The sequence below is a fragment of the Physella acuta genome, unplaced genomic scaffold (assembly GCF_028476545.2).
Source record: "Physella acuta isolate Inbredline_101_S28 unplaced genomic scaffold, ASM2847654v3 ptg000148l, whole genome shotgun sequence".
Lineage (NCBI taxonomy): Eukaryota > Metazoa > Mollusca > Gastropoda > Physidae > Physella > Physella acuta.
Genome location: NW_026731667.1, coordinates 562,130 through 583,510, shown reverse-complemented (window position 1 = coordinate 583,510; position 21,381 = coordinate 562,130). Strand labels below are relative to the sequence as shown.

Genomic DNA, 21,381 nt, shown 5'->3' with positions numbered 1-21,381 from the left:
CTAACCTGCTGTTTACTGCATGGATCTCTGAAGGTGCTAAAGATCTCGCCGCATCTGATGACTGCTGGAATGACATTGCAAGTTGTATTGCTTTTTCCAATTTTAGATCTGACTCGAGCAGCAACTTTCTTTGAATATCAGGGCTGTTTACACCTGTCACAAACTTTTCACATAGTCTGTCAGACAGCGTATCGCCGAATTCACAAAATCTACTTAAATGACGTAAAGCAGCAACATATTCTGATATTGACTCGTTTGGTTGACGAGTCCTACTGTCAAATCTAGCTCTACATAGAAACTTTGATGGGGTAGGCGCATGGTGGTCTGTTAGCAATTTGCTCAGCTCGTTAAAGCTCTTGGTAGTTAGGCTAGCTGGTGCGCATAAGTCCTTTAGTAGCCTAAATTGTTGAGGCCCTATGACTGTTAACAAAACAGCTCTCTTTTTGGCTTCTATCGTCACGTTGTTAGCTTCTAGGTAAAAGCTTAACCTCTCTAGGTAATCTTGAATGATTTCATCATTCGCATCAAATTCTTTTATTTGGCCATACAGCGCCATAATTCTAGAAATAATTAGCTAATAAGCTCTAGCAAACCTCTTTTTTGCGTAAGTAGGTGCTCTTTCTAGTAGATGTTTATCCTCGTCGCCAGTTGAGGTAGATTATGAATACAACGGAGACAGAAGCCATGAGTATGTAAACAGCTTTAATTGTTAACCGGCAAGGACGGAAGTACAATGCACAAGGGACATCACTCAAGATAACAATATTATAAATATAACTAATACAGAAGAGTGAGTTCCCTTGACCTCACAATTATTTCAATCTATTACAAAACCAAAATCATTATTGTCTTAATTATTGAACGGGTGAATCCTTAAGGTGACACAACATAACAACAGTTTTAACTTTCTTCCAAAAAATAATAATAGATCACTCTGTTTAATGCCGCCTGATATAGATCCTAAGCCCCCACCCTTGCCGCCCTCCTCCCACCCCTCTGCACGCAACTGAATGTTAATTTTGTTATACCAAGACAAGTAGGCCTACATATAGAGTTTCTTCCCTCCAGGCATCTCTTCGGGCGGGGAGTGGGGTGGCAAGCCCCCCCCCCCCCGAAAACGAAATGAAATTTATATAATTTATATAGAAAACATATACTTTTAACAGTGTCCGCCCCCCTCCCCCCCCCCCCCGAAGAAAATCTACCGCCCTCCCCCCCCCCCCCGAAAATTTCAAGTGCCCCCCCCCCCCCCACCCGGAGAAAAAAGTCTGGAAGAAACACTGTAGGCCTATATATACGACATTATACGACATCTACAACAATAAAGTCAGGACTAGAGTTCATCAGGTCACTAACTGTCTACTACAGACATCCCGTCTGCTCACTAAAAGGACGTCTTCATGGGTCCGCATACAATAGGGGTAAACGGAAAAAAAGTCACAGGAAAAAAAAACACAGAAAAAAAGTCACAGTTTTTGCTAGGAAAAAAAGTCACAGAAAAAAAGTTACAGTGGAAAAATTTTATCGGAAAAAAAGTCACAGAAATAAAGTCACAGAAAAAAAGTCACAAAAATTTTTTTAGAAATCTTTTTATTAATTTGTTAAGAATTGTAAATTTTGTATGTTTATTGTTGTGGGTTGTATTTTTTGATAGTATAAATTATTTATAGACGTTAAAAGCATTATGATTTATAACAATTGTAAGTAAAAATACTCTAAGATAATTAACATAACAATCTCAACTTTTGTTACGTATTTAGTTAAATACGCGGTAGAAAAGTTAATTATAAAAGAAATTTAGGCACATTTTGCTGTAGGCTATTCTCTGGTCGGCCTCTCCTCAGTAGGCATTGTCCGAACATATTTGTGTTGTTGACGCTATGCGTCAATGACAGCCTTTGAACCTTGTCGGTTTTCTGTTTTGATCCTAAGTTTTGTTATGTAATGAGCGTGATTAATGTGGGCAGCAAAGGTGGTTGAACTAAACATAACTATTGTTGCCATATGTTGAGGGCAGTAATTCAGATGACCTTACCATTTCACGGTAATTTAATTTAAAAAAAAACACGATGAAAACTGTGGACATTCTATTAAATGCTATAAATATTATGTTTAACATAATTACAATCTACATAATTCATACAAAATATTTTTAGATGAATTATAAAAATTACTAGGCGTATACAACCTAGACACATTACATTACATTTAATTAATCCTAAGTTAATTTGCACTCTCTGAATATTTAATACATAAAAGTATTAACAAATTCCATGCAAATATATATTTGTGACTTTTTTTCCTGTGACTTTTTTTCCTGTGACTTTTTTTCCTGTGACTTTTTTTCTGTGTTTTTTTTCCTGTGTTTTTTTTTCCTGTGACTTTTTTTCCTACAATCACAATAGGGTATCTCTTTACGTCGTGGGCTAATTCTCGACCGCCATCTCCAGTCAGCTCAGGTCAAATGCCATGCGACCGTACCCTACACAAAGGGGAGTTGTGTGACACTGTTTTTTGTATAGAATTACGGTCTGTCCCAGTTCAGGTGGGACTCACCAACATCAACCGTGGCCTCGGTTATAACAATCAACAACGTCGGCATTCAACCATTTAGTTTTTCCCAATTGAATTCAGCAACAACTTTTTTAAGTTTACGAACTAATTCAGATAACAATGACATTGCTGAAGCGCGGGGCCCCTTCAAGCGCGGGGCCTATGGCGACCGCCCCGTTCGCCACCCCCTAACGCCGGCTCTGGGGTTCACGGTAAAATCTGCTCCTGTTGTCTCACTGTTTTTATACACTGAACGATTACACCCCGCTGTTATAATGCCAGTCGTAACGGTCAGTCTATACAGGTATAACAGTCAGACTATACAGGTATAACGGTCAGTCTATACAGGTATAACGGTCAGACTATACAGGTATAACGGTCAGTCTATACAGGTAAAACTGTCAGACTATACAGGTATAACGGTCAGTCTATACAGGTATAACGGCCAGACTATACAGGTATAACGGGCAGTCTATACAGGTATAACGGTCAGACTATACAGGTATAACTGTCAGTCTAGTCTGTGCAGATGTAATGGTCAGTTTTTAATATTTTTTTTGTAAAAAAAAAACTATTGCACATATTATTTAAACATTTCAACTGACTTTTTTTTGTCTTCCACAGTAACACTTGGATTACATTAGCACTTGGATTACATTAGCACTTGGATTATATTAGCACTTGGATTAGATCAGCACTTGGATTAGATCAGCACTTGGATTATATTATCACGTGGAGCACTACCACAGCGTGAGTCCAGTCTACTTGGAGGTCCGCGCCACAATGAGGCAGTGCTAGTCCCGTGTGGACCACCGAGATGTCCACGCTAGAGACGCAGAACTTTGAGAAGGGCCGCATCAAGGCCCTGCAAGACGAGAGGGTTTTTATACAGAAGAAAACATTCACAAAATGGGCAAACGCCTTCCTCGAGAAGGTAAGTTTTAACTAGCAGCAAAAAGGTACCCCCCCCCCCACCCTACGGGTTTACACACTCGCATGGAGCTTTGGGTCACTCCATACACAAATTTGGGTGCCCACACACAAGAAGCTGGGAATCCGCACATAAAATAGACCTTGCCGCCGTCTATTCGCCCCCCCCCCCCCCAATCTCCAACTTGTGCCGACGTGTGGCTGTTCCGACGCGTTGTAGCGATGTGTTGTACCGACGTGTGTTGTTGTACCGACGTGTGTTGTTGTACCGACGTGTGTTGTTGTATCGACGTGTGTTGTTGTACCGACGTGTTGTACCGACGTGTGTTGTTGTACCTACGTGTTGTACCGACGTGTGTTGTTGTACTGACGTGTGTTGTTGTGCCGATGTGTGTTGTTGTACCGACGTGTTGTACCGACGTGTGTTGTTGTACCTACGTGTTGTACCGACGTGTGTTGTTGTACTGACGTGTGTTGTTGTACCGATGTGTGTTGTTGTACCGACGTGTTGTACCGACGTGTGTTGTTGTACCGACGTGTTGTACCTACGTGTTGTACCTACGTGTGATGTTGTACCGATGTGTGTTGTTGTACCGACACGTGATGTTGTACCGATGTGTTGTACCGACGTGCTATGCCGATGCTGTAGCCAACCCCTTGAGTCAAACCACTGGTCCACAAAACTTGTTCTTCAGGTTTTTTAAAGTCCTTGTTTTCTTAACTCCCCCCCCCCCCCCAAAGTCCTTGTTGTTTTCTTAACTCTCCCCCCCCCCCCCCATCTCCGTCCCCAAGTTGTTGTCATACGGACACTTTATGCTGTTAGTGACAGACAGCAGACGTGGCTAACTGACCAAGTCACGTGACACCAGCCCCCATCGCTTACACACACACACACACACATACACACACACACACATACCTACTTATAGAGATCAACTATTAAGCCGGGATCATTGAAAACAGCTGGTAGCGACCACTAATTCTCATCTATTTTTGTCCAACAGTAATTTTCCATCTATTTTTACCTTGTTGGGGGGGGGGGGGGGGGGCATGAGGTGTTTGTAGATAGATACATGACTGACTGATGTGGTAGTGACACACTGAACAACTAAAATTTATTTTAAATTAACAAGGGCTCTAAAGCTAGAGGCAGTACCAGAAGGTGAACATCCCCCACACATTGCCCCACACATTGCGTGTCTAGGTGACCATCCCTCACACATTGCGTGTCTAGGTGAACAACCCCCACACATTGCGTGTCTAGGTGACCATCCCTCACACATTGGGTGTCTCGCCGTTCGATCCAACGAAATCATCGATCGACCACACGCCGGTGTGACTGCCGTCATCAGGCAGGAATGTTGTCAAACAGTATCAGACAACAGGCAGGAATGTTGTCAAACAATATCAGACAACAGACAGGAATGTTGTCAAACAATATCAGACAACAGACAGGAATGTTGTCAAACAATATCAGACAACAGGCAGTAATGTTGTCAAACAGTATCAGACAACAGATAGGAATGTTGTCAAACAGTATCAGACAACAGGCAGTAATGTTGTCAAACAGTATCAGACAACAGGAGGACAGGAGCTTCGTGCTGCTCCATAGTGGCTCTACTCCCTCTGGATGTGGCTCTACTCCCTCTGGATGTGGCTCTACTCCCTCTGGATGTGGCTCCCACTTGATGTGGCTCTACTCCCTCTAGATGTGTCTCTACTCCCTCTGGATGTGGCTCTACTCCCTCTGGATGTGGTTCTACTCCCTCTGGATGTGGCTCCCACTTGATGTGGCTCTACTCCCACTTGATGTGGCTCTACTCCCACTTGATGTGGCTCTACTCCCTCTGGATGTGGCTCTACTCCCACTTGATGTGGCTCTACTCCCACTTGATGTGGCTCTACTCCATCTGGATGTGGCTCTACTCCCACTTGATGTGGCTCTACTCCCACTTGATGTGGCTCTACTCCCACTTGATGTGGCTCTACTCCCACTTGATGTGGCTCTACTCCCACTTGATGTGGCTCTACTCCCACTTGATGTGGCTCTACTCCCACTTGATGTGGCTCTACTCCCACTTGATGTGGCTCTACTCCCACTTGATGTGGCTCTACTCCATCTGGATGTGGCTCTACTCCCACTTGATGTGGCTCTACTCCCACTTGATGTGGCTCTACTCCCACTTGATGTGGCTCTTCTCCATCTGGATGTGGCTCTACTCCCACTTGATGTGGCTCTACTCCCACTTGATGTGGCTCTACTCCCACTTGATGTGGCTCTACTCCCACTTGATGTGGCTCTACTCCCACTTGATGTGGCTCTACTCCCACTTGATGTGGCTCTACTCCCACTTGATGTGGCTCTACTCCCACTTGATGTGGCTCTACTCCCACTTGATGTGGCTCTACTCCATCTGGATGTGGCTCTACTCCCACTTGATGTGGCTCTACTCCCACTTGATGTGGCTCTACTCCCACTTGATGTGGCTCTTCTCCATCTGGATGTGGCTCTACTCCCACTTGATGTGGCTCTACTCCCACTTGATGTGGCTCTACTCCCACTTGATGTGGCTCTACTCCCACTTGATGTGGCTCTACTCCCACTTGATGTGGCTCCCACTTGATGTGGCTCTACTCCCACTTGATGTGGCTCTACTCCCACTTGATGTGGCTCTACTCCCACTTGATGTGGCTCCCACTTGATGTGGCTCTACTCCCACTTGATGTGGCTCTACTCCCACTTGATGTGGCTCTACTCCCACTTGATGTGGCTCTACTCCCTCTAGATGTGTCTCTACTCCCTCTGGATGTGGCTCTACTCCCTCTGGATGTGGCTCTACTCCCTCTGGATGTGGCTCCCACGTGATGTGGCTCTACTCCCACTTGATGTGGCTCTACTCCCTCTGGATGTGGCTCTACTCCCACTTGATGTGGCTCTACTCCCACTTGATGTGGCTCTACTCCCACTTGATGTGGCTCTACTCCATCTGGATGTGGTTCTACTCCCACTTGATGTGGCTCTACTCCCTCTGGATGTGGCTCTACTCCCACTTGATGTGGCTCTACTACATCTGGATGTGGTTTTACTCCCTCTTGCTTTGTTACTTGGGTGGGGACGGGAGGGGAAGTCTATTGGGGTTAGTGTGTTTTTGACTGGCGTTGGTTTGGTTGTAACTGGAGTTGGTGTGGTTGTGACTTGGTGTGGTTGTAACTATGGTTGGTGTGGTTATGACTTGGTGTGGTTGAGTTGAACAAGTTCGATCAGTGAAATGTGGGTACACACGAGCAGTTGATTTGTCAGCGAACGCTAATCGATCAGACGATCAGATCGATGTCACAACGTTTCTCCAGCCGGCATCTGGTCGTTACCTGTCCCTACCTGGTCGATAGCTGACGTCTGCCAGCCTGTGTTTGTCTGCCGTTATTTGGTCTTACCTGCTGTTGTCGCTTGTCAGACATGAACACATTTGTGGCGCCCATACCAAGAAGTGAACGGCAACATTCACCATGAGCCTAGCGGCAACATTCACCATGAGCTCACGGCAACATCCACCATAAGCCTGACGACAACATCCACCATTAGCCTGACGGCAAGATGATTCTAGTATTGTCTATATTACCTTTTATACCAAACGTCTTCTAAATTAATATTCCTTTATGCCCCACCCCCTCCACACTGCATGGAGTTAATCACGTGTTATCTTGATGTTTTTTTTCTGAGAAAAAAAGTCTCAGTGATAAAGGATTAAGTCAAGTTGAACTTGATCTATAGGGCAGTGAATAAATTTTAATCAGACTTTAGGGGCGATGTGGATACGTTTATGGCACAGTGTTTTGTGAGGGGGCGGAGCCCACACGAAGAGAGTCTACTGCCCCCCCCCTCCCACGAAATGGACGAAAATGTCAAGTGCCCCCCTCCCCCACCCACCCCCTCGAGAAAAAAGTCTGGAAGAAACACTGACTCTATTGATGCTCTAAACATCCCCCAAGATGTCCGGTGAAAGTCAAGAACGTTCAAGTGTATGACACATCTACCCCAGCAATCAGAACATTGTATTTCAAGTCGCTAACCCAGCGTGTAACGGGTAGATCCGATACCAAATATCTCAAACCACTTGAGTCAAGTGTCCTACCTACTTTCACGTGTCTCACAGCACACAATCTAGAGATCGAATTTCTTGTATCTTAACTTATATAGTTAACTTTGTGCGACACGTTTTGCTATATTTCCAACGTCGTTACATTTCCAACGTCGCTACATTCCTAACGTCGCTAAATTCCTAACGTCTCTACATTCCTAACGTCGCTACATTCCTAACGTCGCTACATTCCTAACGTCGCTACATTCCTAACGTCGCTAAATTCCTAACGTCGCTACATTCCTAACGTCGCTACATTCCTAACGTCGCTACATTCCTAACGTCGCTAAATTCCTAACGTCTGTACATTCCTAACGTCGCTAAATTCCTAACGTCGCTACATTCCTAACGTCGCTACATTCCTAACGTCGCTACATTCCTAACGTCGCTAAATTCCTAACGTCGCTACATTCCTAACGTCGCTACATTCCTAACGTCGCTACATTCCTAACGTCGCTAAATTCCTAACGTCGCTACATTCCTAACGTCGCTACATTTCATCTGTCTTTACATTCCCAAAATGTTAGATGGCATTAAAAAGTTAGAATGAGCTTACTTTGCTTACCACCCGTTCTATCAATATCTCATTAAAGAGTGAGACGCCTCTATCAGACGTCAACAAAAGCATTGTTGTTAATGCTAGTACAGAACTGGTCGTCGATGTCAGGGGAGAGTTACAATGGCACGACCGCACAATTTATCAACTTGGTTTCGTTTACACCGGGTTTCTTGCTTGTAATAGGAAGTGATTGACAAGTGCCAACACCGTATGTCTAGCAGCCTCTACTCTGCTGCCCGTTAGATTTGCATAATTATGCACCGAACTGAGCCCCAAGTTGGGCACCAAATGAATGAGGTAAAAAACAAGTGAAACATTGGCCTTGTCCCCAGGTACGGATGGAGATCAGGGACCTGTTCACAGACCTGGCCGACGGGAAGATGTTGATGAAACTGCTAGAGATCATCTCAGGTGAAAACCTGGGCAAGCCCAACAAAGGTCTGCTGCGTGTACAGAAGGTGGAGAACCTTAACAGGTGCCTCAAGTTTCTAGCCACCAAGGTAAGGCGGGGTGTGTGGGGGAGGGGTGTGTGGGGGAGGGGTGTGTGTGGGAGGGGTGTGTGTGGGAGGGGTGTGTGGGAGTGGAGTGTGTGTGTGGGGGAGTGGAGTGTGGGAGGGCAAGAAGTGACCGGCTTCACATGTCTATTTTAGGTTGTCGTGTGTAGTATGTCGTGTAGTATTCTGTCGTGTAGTATTGTGTCGTGTAGTATTGTGTCGTGTAGTAGTGTCTTGTAGTAGTATGTCTTGTAGTAGTGTGTCCTGTAGTAGAGTCTCGTGTAGTAGTGTGTCCTGTAGTAGTGTCTCGTGTAGTAGTGTGTCCTGTAGTAGTGTCTCGTGTAGTAGTGTGTTCTGTAGTAGTGTCTCGTGTAGTAGTGTGTCCTGTAGTGTCTCGTGTAGTAGTGTGTCGTGTAGTAGTGTGTTCTGTAGTAGTGTCTCGTGTAGTAGTGTGTCCTGTAGTGTCTCGTGTAGTAGTGTGTCGTGTAGTAGTGTGTCCTGTAGTAGTGTGTCGTGTAGTAGTGTGTCGTGTAATAGTGTGTCGTGTAGTAGTGTGTCGTGTAGTAGTGTGTCGTGTAGTAGTGTGTCGTGTAGTAGTGTGTCCTGTAGTTGTGTGTCGTGTAGTTGTGTGTCTTGTAGTAGTGTGTCGTGTAGTAGTGTGTCGTGTAGCTGTGTGTTGTGTAGCTGTGTGTCGTGTAGCTGTGTGTCGTGTAGTTGTGTGTCCTGTAGTAGTGTGTCCTGTAGTAGTGTGTCGTGTAGTAGTGTGTCGTGTAGTAGTGTGTCGTGTAGAAGAGTGTCGTGTAGAAGTGTGTCGTGTAGAAGTGTGTCGTGTAGTAGTGTGTCGTGTAGCTGTGTGTCGTGTAGCTGTGTGTCGTGTAGCAGTGTGTCGTGTAGTAGTCTGTCTTGTAGTAGTGTGTCATGTAGCTGTGTGTCGTGTAGCTGTGTGTCGTGTAGTAGTGTGTCGTATAGAAGTGTGTCATGTAGAAGTGTGTCGTGTAGTTGTGTGTCGTGTAGTTGTGTGTCGTGTGTAGTATGTCTTGTAGTAGTGTGTCTTGTAGTAGTGTGTCGTGTAGCAGTGTGTCCTGTAGTAGTGTGTCGTGTAGAAGTGTGTCGTGTAGTTGTGTGTCGTGTAGCTGTGTGTCGTGTAGTTGTGTGTCCTGTAGTTGTGTGTCCTGTAGTAGTGTGTCCTGTAGTAGTGTGTCGTGTAGTAGTGTGTCGTGTAGTAGTGTGTCGTGTAGTAGTGTGTCGTGTAGTAGTGTGTCGTGTAGAAGTGTGTCGTGTAGAAGTGTGTCGTGTAGTAGTGTGTCGTGTAGTAGTGTGTCGTGTAGAAGTGTGTCGTGTAGTAGTGTGTCGTGTAGTAGTGTGTCGTGTAGTAGTGTGTCGTGTAGCTGTGTGTCGTGTAGCTGTGTGTCGTGTAGTAGTGTGTCGTGTAGTAGTATGTCTTGTAGTAGTGTGTCATGTAGCTGTGTGTCGTGTAGCTGTGTGTCGTGTAGAAGTGTGTCGTGTAGAAGTGTGTCGTGTAGAAGTGTGTCGTGTAGTTGTGTGTCGTGTGTAGTATGTCTTGTAGTAGTGTGTCGTGTAGCAGTGTGTCGTGTAGCAGTGTGTCGTGTAGTTGTGTGTCGTGTAGTTGTGTGTCGTGTAGTTGTGTGTCGTGTAGTTGTGTGTCGTGTAGTTGTGTGTCGTGTAGTTGTGTGTCGTGTATAGTATGTCTTGTAGTCGTGTGTCTTGTAGTAGTGTGTCGTGTAGCAGTGTGTCGTGTAGTAGTGTGTCGTGTAGCAGCGTGTCGTGTAGTGGTGTGTCCTTTAACGTATTTCCGTATTTCCGCAGGTGTACTTTGAAAACATTGGCGCTGAAGACATTGTGGACGGCAACCCGAGGTTGATACTCGGCTTGATCTGGACCATCATCCTCCGCTTTCAGATCCAGGAGATCATCATTGATGTGGTAAACACTTGTTATGGTTTGCTCTGTATGCTCTTTCTTCTGCTACTCTTGACCACTGCCCTGCTACACTTGACCACTGCCCTGCTAAACGTAACAGCTGGTAAATTTGACCACTGATCTGTTAAACTTGACCACTGCCCTAGTAAACTTGACATCTCTTAAACTTGACCACTGCCCAGCTAAACTTGTTATCTGTTAAACTTTACCACTGTCCAGTTAAACTTAACCTTTGTTCAGCTAAACTTGACCTTTGTTCAGCTAAACTTGACCTTTGTCCAGCTAAACTTGACCACTGTCCACAGGATGAAGAGCATGAGGATAGTGAGAAGCGATCAGCCAAGGATGCCTTGTTGTTGTGGTGCCAGAGAAAAACTGCTGGGTAAGTCCCTCACTGACCTGTAGATGGTCAGTCCCTCATGGCGTGTAGGTGGTCAGTCCCTCACTGACGTGTAGATGGTCAGCCCTGGGTAAGTCCTTCACTGACGTGTAGATGGTCAGTCCCTCATGGCGTGTAGGTGGTCAGTCCCTCACTGACGTGTAGATGGTCAGCCCTGGGTAAGTCCCTCACTGACGTGTAGATGGTCAGCCCTGGGTAAGTCCCTCACTGACGTGTAGATGGTCAGCCCTGGGTAAGTCCCTCACTGTAGATGGTCAGCCCTGGGTAAGTCCCTCACTGACGTGTAGATGGTCAGCCCTGGGTAAGTCCCTCACTGACGTGTAGATGGTCAGCCCTGGGTAAGTCCCTCACTGACGTGTAGATGGTCAGCCCTGGGTAAGTCCCTCACTGACGTGCAGATGGTCAGCCCTGGGTAAGTCCCTCACTGACGTGTAGATGGTCAGCCCTGGGTAAGTCCCTCACTGACGTGTAGATGGTCAGCCCTGGGTAAGTCCCTCACTGACGTGTAGATGGTCAGCCCTGGGTAAGTCCCTCACTGACGTGTAGATGGTCAGCCCTGGGTAAGTCCCTCACTGACGTGTAGATGGTCAGCCCACTGAGCTGTTGATGACCATTTTCTCATTGTCCTTTATTTACTGATGATACTATCTACTAGTGGCGTAAGAACCGTGTGTTGCGCTATTTAACAAACATGTGCCAGGTATTTCCTGTTGCCAGACTTTGCGTGACTCAGTATTTATTTTGGATATCTATGTGTACCGTGTCACTTTGTCTGACACACATTGGAAAGTTATGTCAGATATTTCTCCTTAGATTCCCTTTTCTATAAATAGCTTCCTGTTATCTTGATGTCGATCCGAGTTATTTATAACCTGTTCAAAAGTTTATTACAATATGGCCTGAACCATTTTCAAAATGTTAGTTATGCTTACAATCTGCCAGCCAGCACATTTCAAATCTGCTTCAAATCTGCCCTGGGTATGCTAGGCATCTGTTCCATTGTTAGCCTAAAAGATTAATGAATTGTTGCCCAGGTAAAAAAAAAGGTGTCCCCCCACTTGCGGCCAATGAGGTGTTTAAATAGAAACAATTGCCAGTTTAAATGTCTAAATGGAGGTGCAGTGTTTGCTAGCTGCTGCCCCAATTGGAATAGCAAGCCAAATGTTGCTTTAAGGTTACCTCTGCTCTAGTGTCTAATGTTTGGCCATGGTCAACTTGTGGTCAACTTGTTGTCCATTCTACACAGCTCGCCTTTGTTCCCTCCCACACTTTTTCAGACTCGTCTGTTACACTTGTTTTGTCGTCTGTTACACTTGTCTTATCGCTCTGGTGTTGCTGTGTCCAAATAATGTTAGTGACCACGTCTTGAGATAAGTCTTTGTTCCCATTTTTATTCGCCCACATCACCATGTGATGTTGTACTACATCACCATGTAGCTTGTGATGTTGTACTACATCACCATGTAGCTTGTGATGTTGTACTACATCACCATGTAGCTTGTGATGTTGTACTACATCACCATGTAGCTTGTGATGTTGTACTACATCACCATGTAGCTTGTGATGTTGTACTACATCACCATGTAGCTTGTGATGTTGTACTACATCACCATGTAGCATGTGATGTTGTACTACATCACCATGTAGCCACATTCATCAATTGGCAGAAATAAAATAACTGTTCTCCTCTGATGATTAAACCTGTTGGTCTCCCCTGTAAACCTGTTGGTCTTCCCTGTAAACCTGTTGGTCTCCCCTGATGATGATTAAACCTGTTGGTCTCCCCTGATGATGAGTAAACCTGTTGGTCTCCCCTGATGATTAAACCTGTTGGTCTCCCCTGATGATGAGTAAACCTGTTGGTCTCCCCTGATGATTAAACCTGTTGGTCTCCCCTGTAAACCTGTTGGTCTCCCCTGTAAACCTGTTGGTCTCCCCTGTAAACCTGTTGGTCTCCCCTGATGATTAAACCTGTTGGTCTCCCCTGTAAACCTGTTGGTCTCCCCTGTAAACCTGTTGGTCTCCCCTGATGATTAAACCTGTTGGTCTCCCCTGATGATGATTAAACCTGTTGGTCTCCCCTGATGATGATTAAACCTGTTGGTCTCCCCTGCAATCAATACATCTTGTCTGCGGTCATCCATTTTTAATGAGCCTTCAGTCCGTCCTACCCCATCTTGTTGGCTGTAGCTTGTATTTGTCCAGATGAACTTGAGCAAACATTTCTTGTTTTGGTGGGATTGTTTACATTCTGTAGACCCAATGGAAAAAAATGCGTTTGATATACCTAAACACTACTCAAGGTAAAAGAAAAATGTGAAAGCTTTCATTTTGCTGGTTAAACCTGTTCTAATACCTTGTTAATATTTCCCAGGTATCCAGGTGTCAACATCACCAACTTTACCACAAGCTGGAGAAATGGACTGGGATTTAATGCCCTCATTCATGCTCACAGGTACACACTATAGCCATACTTGACAGACAGCAGCCATACCTGACAGACAGCTAGCAGCCATACTTGACACTAAACACAGCTAGCAGCCATACTTGACCTTAAACACAGCTAGCAGCCATACTTGACACTAAACACAGCTAGCAGCCATACTTGACACTAAACACAGCTAGCAGCCATACTTGACACTTAAGACAGCAGCCATAATTATTGTATTACTTGCCTCACCCTTTTAAAAAAACGTTTTTCTTAATTGGCAGACCTGACATAATTAACTACAATGGCCTTGACCCTGCTGACCACATGGGGAACCTGAACAATGCATTTGATGTGGCAGATAAACAGCTGGGTATTCCAAAGATCCTGGATGCTGAAGGTCAGTTTACTGTGGTCATTTGAAGGTCAGTTTACTGTGGGCATTTGAAGGTCGTTTACTGTGGTCATTTGAAGGTCAGTTTACTGTGGTCATTTGATGTACTGAAGGTCAGTTTACTGTGGGCATTTGATGTACTGAAGGTCAGTTTACTGTGGGCATTTGATGTACTGAAGGTCAGTTTACTGTGGGCATTTGAAGGTCAGTTTACTGTGGTCATTTCATGTACTGAAGGTCAGTTTACTGTGGTAATTTGATGTACTGAAGGTCAGTTTACTGTGGTCATTTGATGTACTGAAGGTCAGTTTACTGTGGGCATTTGATGTACTGAAGGTCAGTTTACTGTGGGCATTTGAAGGTCAGTTTACTGTGGTAATTTGATGTACTGAAGGTCAGTTTACTGTGGTCATTTGATGTACTGAAGGTCAGTTTACTGTGGTCATTTTTTGTTGTCATGTTTTAAGAGGGTGTTAACATGGGTCTGCTAATATGGGTTTGTAAACTTATGTCCCTTTATTTGGGTCAAATTATGTGGGTCTGTGTATGTGGGTCTGTGTATGTGGGTCTGTGTATGGGTCCATTTATATGGGTCTCTTTACATGGGTTTCTGTATATAGATTTCTCTATATGGGCTTGTTTATATATTAACATTTACGTTTCTGACTATGCTTATCTATGTATTTCTTGCAGATGTTGATGTCAACCGCCCAGATGAAAAGATTATCGTCACGTACGTCGCCTCCTACTACCACTACTTTGCTAAAATGAAGAGTGAGATGACTGGAGGAAAGAGGATTGCTAAGGTGAATATCATCAGGCTTCAAAATGTCACCTCTGTAACTGAACATAGTCTGTCTACAAAATATCATCAGGCTTCAAAATGACACCTCTGTAACTGAACATAGTCTGTCTACAAAATATCATCAGGCTTCAAAATGTCACCAGGGAAACTAGTCTAGTCTGTTTACTCCAGTCAGTTATAGCAAATGTATAAGTACTCCTTTGGTTGCTTACTTCTTCACTAAGCTGCTTATTGCTATTAGCAAATTTTATTGTAACAAAAGGGAAAAAAATGTGTTTAATACATTCTTGCAAACATCATAACTAATGTGTAAATGTTTTGTGATAATGTAATCAAACTCAATGATTATTCACCACTGCTGTTAATTTGCTGTCCATATTGTTTAACCACTGCTATTTAATTTGCTGTCCAGATTGTTGGCATGATGAGAGATGTCCAGAAGATGCAAGATGATTATGAAAGTCTGACCTCCAACCTTTTGGCCTGGATCAGAGAGAAGATTAAATCACTGAACAATCGGGATTTCCCCAACTCTCTGGAGGGCATACAGAAAGAGTTGATCGCATTTAAGGACTACATGACAGTAGAGAAACCACCAAAGTAAGCCTCTCAATCCTAGTAACACAGTAGAGAAACCACCAAAGTAAGCCTCTCAATCCTAGTAACACAGTAGAGAAACCACCAAAGTAAGCCTCTCAATCCTAGTAACACAGTAGAGAAACCACCAAAGTAAGCCTCTCAATCCTAGTAACACAGTAGAGAAACCACCAAAGTAAGCCTCTCAATCCTAGTAACACAGTAGAGAAACCACCAAAGTAAGCCTCTCAATCCTAGTAACACAGTAGAGAAACCACCAAAGTAAGCCTCTCAATCCTAGTAACACAGTAGAGAAACCACCAAAGTAAGCCTTTCAATCCTAGTTACACAGTAGAGAAACCACCAAAGTAAGCCTTTCAATCCTAGTAACACAGTAGAGAAACCACCAAAACTTGTAACACATTCTCGCTTAAATAGGATTGTAAATGTTCTTATTGAGCTGAATAATTAAAATTCCAGGATCTTTATCAGCTGATTGCTTGTAGAGATAGCTGGTCAATCCAATTCTACTTGGTGTTTTGTTAATTTCTTGCAGAAATATATATCAAATATATTTGATATTATTCATAGCTAATAAAATATTTGATAGTTATACAAGCTTTTACCTAGTTCACAATGTCTGGGGGTCTAGCAGAGTTTCTTCCAGGCATCTCTTCGGGGGGGCTTTGCCCCGAAATTTTTTTACCGCCCCCCCCCCCCCCGAACGAAATGTAATTTATGTAATTTATATAGAAAATATATACTTTTAACAGTGTCTGCCCCCCCCCCCCCCCCCGAAGAAAGTCTACCGCCCCCACAAAAATTTCAAGTACCCCCCCTGAGAAAAAAGTCTGGAAGAAACACTGGGGTCTAGTAGGGGGTTTGTGGGTCTGTCAGCAAATCTTGTTACTCAGTTTTGATCCATATCTAATGTAGGGGATTCAACCTTTTTTCCAGATAATTTGTTTCTGATAACACAAAATTATCTATTTTCAATCTTGTTTAACATAAAATTAGTCATTAAACAGTAGTGGAAAGTATGTTGTGGTAAGTTTTCACATCTGAGAACCAACCACAGATAGGGGAGATAACTGTCTTCTAGACTTAAGATCAAAAGCTACTGATAGGGTTTTACAGCAAAAAAAAAAAATTATGTAGGTATGTTGACTTAATTCAGAGTAATAGGGATGGGAAAAAATAAATACTCTACCAATGATTTTAAACACTACAACATTGATTAGCTATATTTAGTTTTTAAAATTCCGAATTACTAAAATTAGAAAAGAAATAAAAAATAAAGTTTTAAATATTTTAGTCATTTATAAATTTAATGAAAGAATGCATGTATTATTTTCTTATTTTTATGATAGGCTATATGTTAATTTCATAGCCAAAGTTGATGACATAAATAGTTGGGTGTCAGTTGAAATTATTGTTTCCTTTATTACAGATATCGTGAGAGAGGTAATGTTGAAGTCCAGTACTTTAATGTTCAGGCCCGTTTGAAAGCCAATGGACAAAAACAATACCTGCCACCAGAGGGCATGCTCATCCACGACATCGAGACAGCCTGGATGCAGCTGGAGAAATGTGAGCATGGGAGGGAGGTGGCTCTCAAGGACGAGCTCATCAGGCAGGAGAGGCTGGAACAGTTGGCCAGGCGCTTTCAAAGAAAGGTTGCTATTTTAGATTTAGTAAACAATGATAGGTTGCTATTTTAGATTTAGTAAACAAAGAAAGGTTGCTATTTTAGATTTAGTAAACAATGATAGGTTGCTATTTTAGATTTAGTAAACAAAGAAAGGTTGCTATTTTAGATTTAGTAAATAATGATAGGTTGCTATTTTAGATTTAGTAAATAATGATAGGTTGCTATTTTAGATTTAGTAAACAAATAAAGTTGCTATTTTAGATTTAGTAAACAAAGAAAGTTGCTATTTTAGATTTAGTAAACAAATAAAGTTGCTATTTTAGATTTAGTAAACAATGATAGGTTGCTATTTTAGATTTAGTAAACAATGATAGGTTGCTATTTTAGATTTAGTAAATAATGATAGGTTGCTATTTTAGATTTAGTAAACAATGATAGGTTGCTATTTTAGATTTAGTAAATAATGATAGGTTGCTATTTTAGATTTAGTAAACAATGATAGGTTGCTATTTTAGATTTAGTAAACAATGATAGGTTGCTATTTTAGATTTAGTAAACAATGATAGGTTGCTATTTTAGATTTAGTAAACAAATAAAGTTGCTATTTTAGATTTAGTAAACAAATAAAGTTGTTATTTTAGATTTAGTAAACAAATAAAGTTGCTATTTTAGATTTAGTAAACAAATTAAGTTGCTATTTTAGATTTAGTAAACAAAGAAAGGTTGCGGTTTTAGATTTAGTAATCAAAGTGAGGTTGCCATTTTAGATTTTTAAAAAACCCACTAAAAATGTATTGAGTTTGTAGTTGTAAAATAAGTTTGAGTGTTTATTTTAACAGGCGACCATCAGAGAAAGCTGGTTGACTGACATGGAGCAAATTCTACAAGAAAACATTGTTTGTAGCAATGCTGCACAGACAGAAGCAGCAGTAAAAAAACACGAGGCAATCAGTGCTGAAATCCTGGCCAGAGTAGGTTGTCTTTTGTTGGCTTATCTTTAAAAAGTATTATCTCTGTCTAAAAATTAAATATCCTCTGTATTATTTGTGATTGAAACTTACAGTAACTAGTTCACTGAACAGAAAGATAAACTTATCTACTGTAAATAGTTCCCTGAAAGATAAACTTATCTACTGTAAATAGTTCCCTGAAAGATAAACTTATCTACTGTAAATAGTCCCCAAACTAAAACTATTTGATCTCCCTCAACAGAAAGACAGGTTCCGTGCTCTGAATAGTCTGGCCAATGAACTGGTTCAAGGCAACTTCAGGGCCAAAGACAAGGTGAAGGACAGGTGTGTTAAATTTATTGTCCAGTGTTTTGAACCTTTGGCTAGCTCGCCAACTTTATTGTCCAGTGTTTTGAACCTTTGGCTAGCTCGCCAACATCACTATGGCTTTAATTCCATCAAATTCAGATCTCTTTGTCTGTCCAGTCAGGTCTAACCCCATATACGTTTAGTTCATGGTACATCATCCGTTACATGAGAATACGGCCATGTCAACCCACCCCTCCCCTCTGATATGTGACTCCTTATATCCCCCTCCCCTCTGATATGTGACTCCTTATATCCCCCTCCCCTCTGATATGTGACTCCTTATATCCCCCTCCCCTCTGATATGTGACTCCTTATACCCCCCTCCCCTCTGATATGTGACTCCTTATATCCCTCTCCCCTCTGATATGTGACTCCCCCTCCCCTCTGATATGTGACTCCTTATATCCCCCTCCCCTCTGATATGTGACTCCTTATATCCCCCTCCCCTCTGATAACTGACTCCTTATATCCCCCTCCCCTCTGATATGTGACTCCTTATATCCCCCTCCCCTCTGATATCTGACTCCTTATATCCCCCTCCCCTCTGATATGTGACTCCTTATATCCCCCTCCACTCTGATATGTGACTCCTTATATCCCCCTCCACTCTGATATGTGACTCCTTATATCCCCCTCCCCTCTGATATGTGACTCCTTATATCCCCCTCCACTCTGATATGTGACTCCTTATATCCCCCTCCACTCTGATATGTGACTCCCCCTCCCCTCTGATATGTGACTCCTTATATCCCCCTCCCCTCTGATATGTGACTCCTTATATCCCCCTCCACTCTGATATGTGACTCCCCCTCCCCTCTGATATGTGACTCCTTATATCCCCCTCCCCTCTGATATGTGACTCCTTATATCCCCCTCCCCTCTGATATCTGACTCCTTATATCCCCCTCCCCTCTGATATCTGACTCCTTATATCCCCCTCCCCTCTGATATGTGACTCCTTATATCCCCCCTCCCCTTAGATATGTGACTCCTTATATCCCCCCTCCCCTCTGATATGTGACTCCTTATATCCCCCTCCCCTCTGATATGTGACTCCTTATATCCCCCTCCCCTCTGATATGTGACTCCCCCTCCCCTCTGATATGTGACTCCCCCTCCGCTCTGATATGTGACTCCTTATATCCCCCTCCCCTCTGATATGTGACTCCTTATATCCCCCTCCCCTCTGATATGTGACTCCTTATACCCCCCTCCCCTCTGATATGTGACTCCCCCTCCCCTCTGATATGTGACTCCTTATATCCCCTCCCCTCTGATATGTGACTCCTTATATCCCCCTCCCCTCTGATATGTGACTCCCCCTCCCCTCTGATATGTGACTCCTTATATCCCCCTCCCCTCTGATATGTGACTCCTTATACCCCCCTCCCCTCTGATATGTGACTCCCCCTCCCCTCTGATATGTGACTCCTTATATCCCCTCCCCTCTGATATGTGACTCCTTATATCCCCCTCCCCTCTGATATGTGACTCCTTATATCCCCCTCCCCTCTGATATGTGACTCCTTATATCCCCCTCCCCTCTAATATGTGACTCCTTATATCCCCCTCCCCTCTGATATGTGACTCCTTATATCCCCCTCCCCTCTGATATGTGACTCCTTATATCCCCCCTCCCCCAGGGACCAGGAGGTGATGAGGAGATGGAAGGCACTACTGGACAAGCTGGACTCAAGGAAGGCAACTCTGTCAGGCTTCAACAATCTGATGGCCATGTTCAGGGAGATAGAGAGTATCACAGAGGAACTGCTGGAGGTGGAGGTAGGTTTGTGATAGGTTTGGTAGGTTGGGATAGGTTTGGTAGCAATGTGATAGGTTTGGTAGGTTATGATAGGTTTGGTAGGGTTGTGATAGGTTTGGTAGCAATGTGATAGGTTTGGTAGCAATGTGATAGGTTTGGTAGGGATGCGATATGTTTGGTAGGGTTGTGATAGGTTTGGTAGGTTTGGTTTGTAATGTACACTGGCTAGGTATGCTAATTCCCTAATCATCAAGATTGCAACTACTGATTGTATTTCTGATGTAGGCTAGAGTCAAGTCTGATGATTGCCTCTGTATATCTTGTGTAGGCTAGAGTCAAGTCTGATGATTGCCTCTATTGACTGTCTGTATATCTTATGTAGGCTAGAGTCAAGTCTGATGATTGCCTCTATTGACTGTCTGTATATCTTATGTAGGCTAGAGTCAAGTCTGATGATTGCCTCTATTGACTGTATTTCTGGTGTAGGCTAGAGTCAAGTCTGATGATTGCCTCTGTATATCTTATGTAGGCTAGAGTCAAGTCTGATGATTGCCTCTATTGACTGTCTGTATTTCTGGTGTAGGCTAGAGTCAAGTCTGATGATTACCTCTATTGACTGTCTGTATATCTTGTGTAGGCTAGAGTCAAGTCTGATGATTGTCTCTATTGACTGTCTGTATATCTTGTGTAGGCTAGAGTCAAGTCTGATGATTGTCTCTATTGTCTGTATTTCTTGTGTAGGCTAGAGTCAAGTCTGATGATTGTCTCTATTGACTGTCTGTATATCTTGTGTAGGCTAGAGTCAAGTCTGATGATTGTCTCTATTGACTGTATTTCTTGTGTAGGCTAGAGTCAAGTCTGATGATTGCCTCTATTGACTGTCTGTATATCTTGTGTAGGCTAGAGTCAAGTCTGATGATTGCCTCTGTATATCTTGTGTAGGCTAGAGTCAAGTCTGATGATTGCCTCTATTGACTGTCTGTATTTCTTGTGTAGGCTAGAGTCAAGTCTGATGATTACCTCTATTGACTGTCTGTATATCTTGTGTAGGCTAGAGTCAAGTCTGATGCCTCTATTGACTGTCTGTATATCTTGTGTAGGCTAGAGTCAAGTCTGATGATTGCCTCTGTATATCTTGTGTAGGCTAGAGTCAAGTCTGATGCCTCTATTGACTGTCTGTATATCTTGTGTAGGCTAGAGTCAAGTCTGATGATTGTCTCTATTGTCTGTATTTCTTGTGTAGGCTAGAGTCAAGTCTGATGATTGCCTCTATTGACTGTCTGTATATCTTGTGTAGGCTAGAGTCAAGTCTGATGATTGCCTCTGTATATCTTGTGTAGGCTAGAGTCAAGTCTGATGATTGCCTCTATTGACTGTCTGTATTTCTTGTGTAGGCTAGAGTCAAGTCTGATGATTACCTCTATTGACTG

The 21,381-nt window shown here is 43.2% G+C and overlaps 1 protein-coding gene across 5 annotated transcripts in view; it reads left to right on the top strand.

Annotated features, from left to right (window-relative positions):
- The window catches only part of LOC131935564 (spectrin alpha chain, non-erythrocytic 1), a 126,937-nt gene that overhangs the window by 20,823 nt on the left and 84,733 nt on the right, over positions 1–21,381 (top strand). For 4 of the 5 annotated variants that reach the window (XM_059292030.1, XM_059292031.1, XM_059292029.1 and 1 more), the window contains exons 2-13: positions 3,178–3,487; positions 8,514–8,681; positions 10,503–10,619; positions 10,922–10,998; positions 13,391–13,471; positions 13,729–13,844; positions 14,532–14,644; positions 15,056–15,243; positions 16,670–16,895; positions 17,710–17,841; positions 18,083–18,165; positions 19,833–19,971. In XM_059292030.1, coding sequence (XP_059148013.1) covers positions 3,371–3,487; positions 8,514–8,681; positions 10,503–10,619; positions 10,922–10,998; positions 13,391–13,471; positions 13,729–13,844; positions 14,532–14,644; positions 15,056–15,243; positions 16,670–16,895; positions 17,710–17,841; positions 18,083–18,165; positions 19,833–19,971 — 1,557 coding nt within the window. In that variant the 5' untranslated portion in view covers positions 3,178–3,370. Of the gene's footprint in view, positions 1–3,177; positions 3,488–8,513; positions 8,682–10,502; positions 10,620–10,921; positions 10,999–13,390; positions 13,472–13,728; positions 13,845–14,531; positions 14,645–15,055; positions 15,244–15,573; positions 15,588–16,669; positions 16,896–17,709; positions 17,842–18,082; positions 18,166–19,832; positions 19,972–21,381 lie in introns of those variants that run through there. The other variant, XM_059292032.1, reaches the window with a different exon arrangement.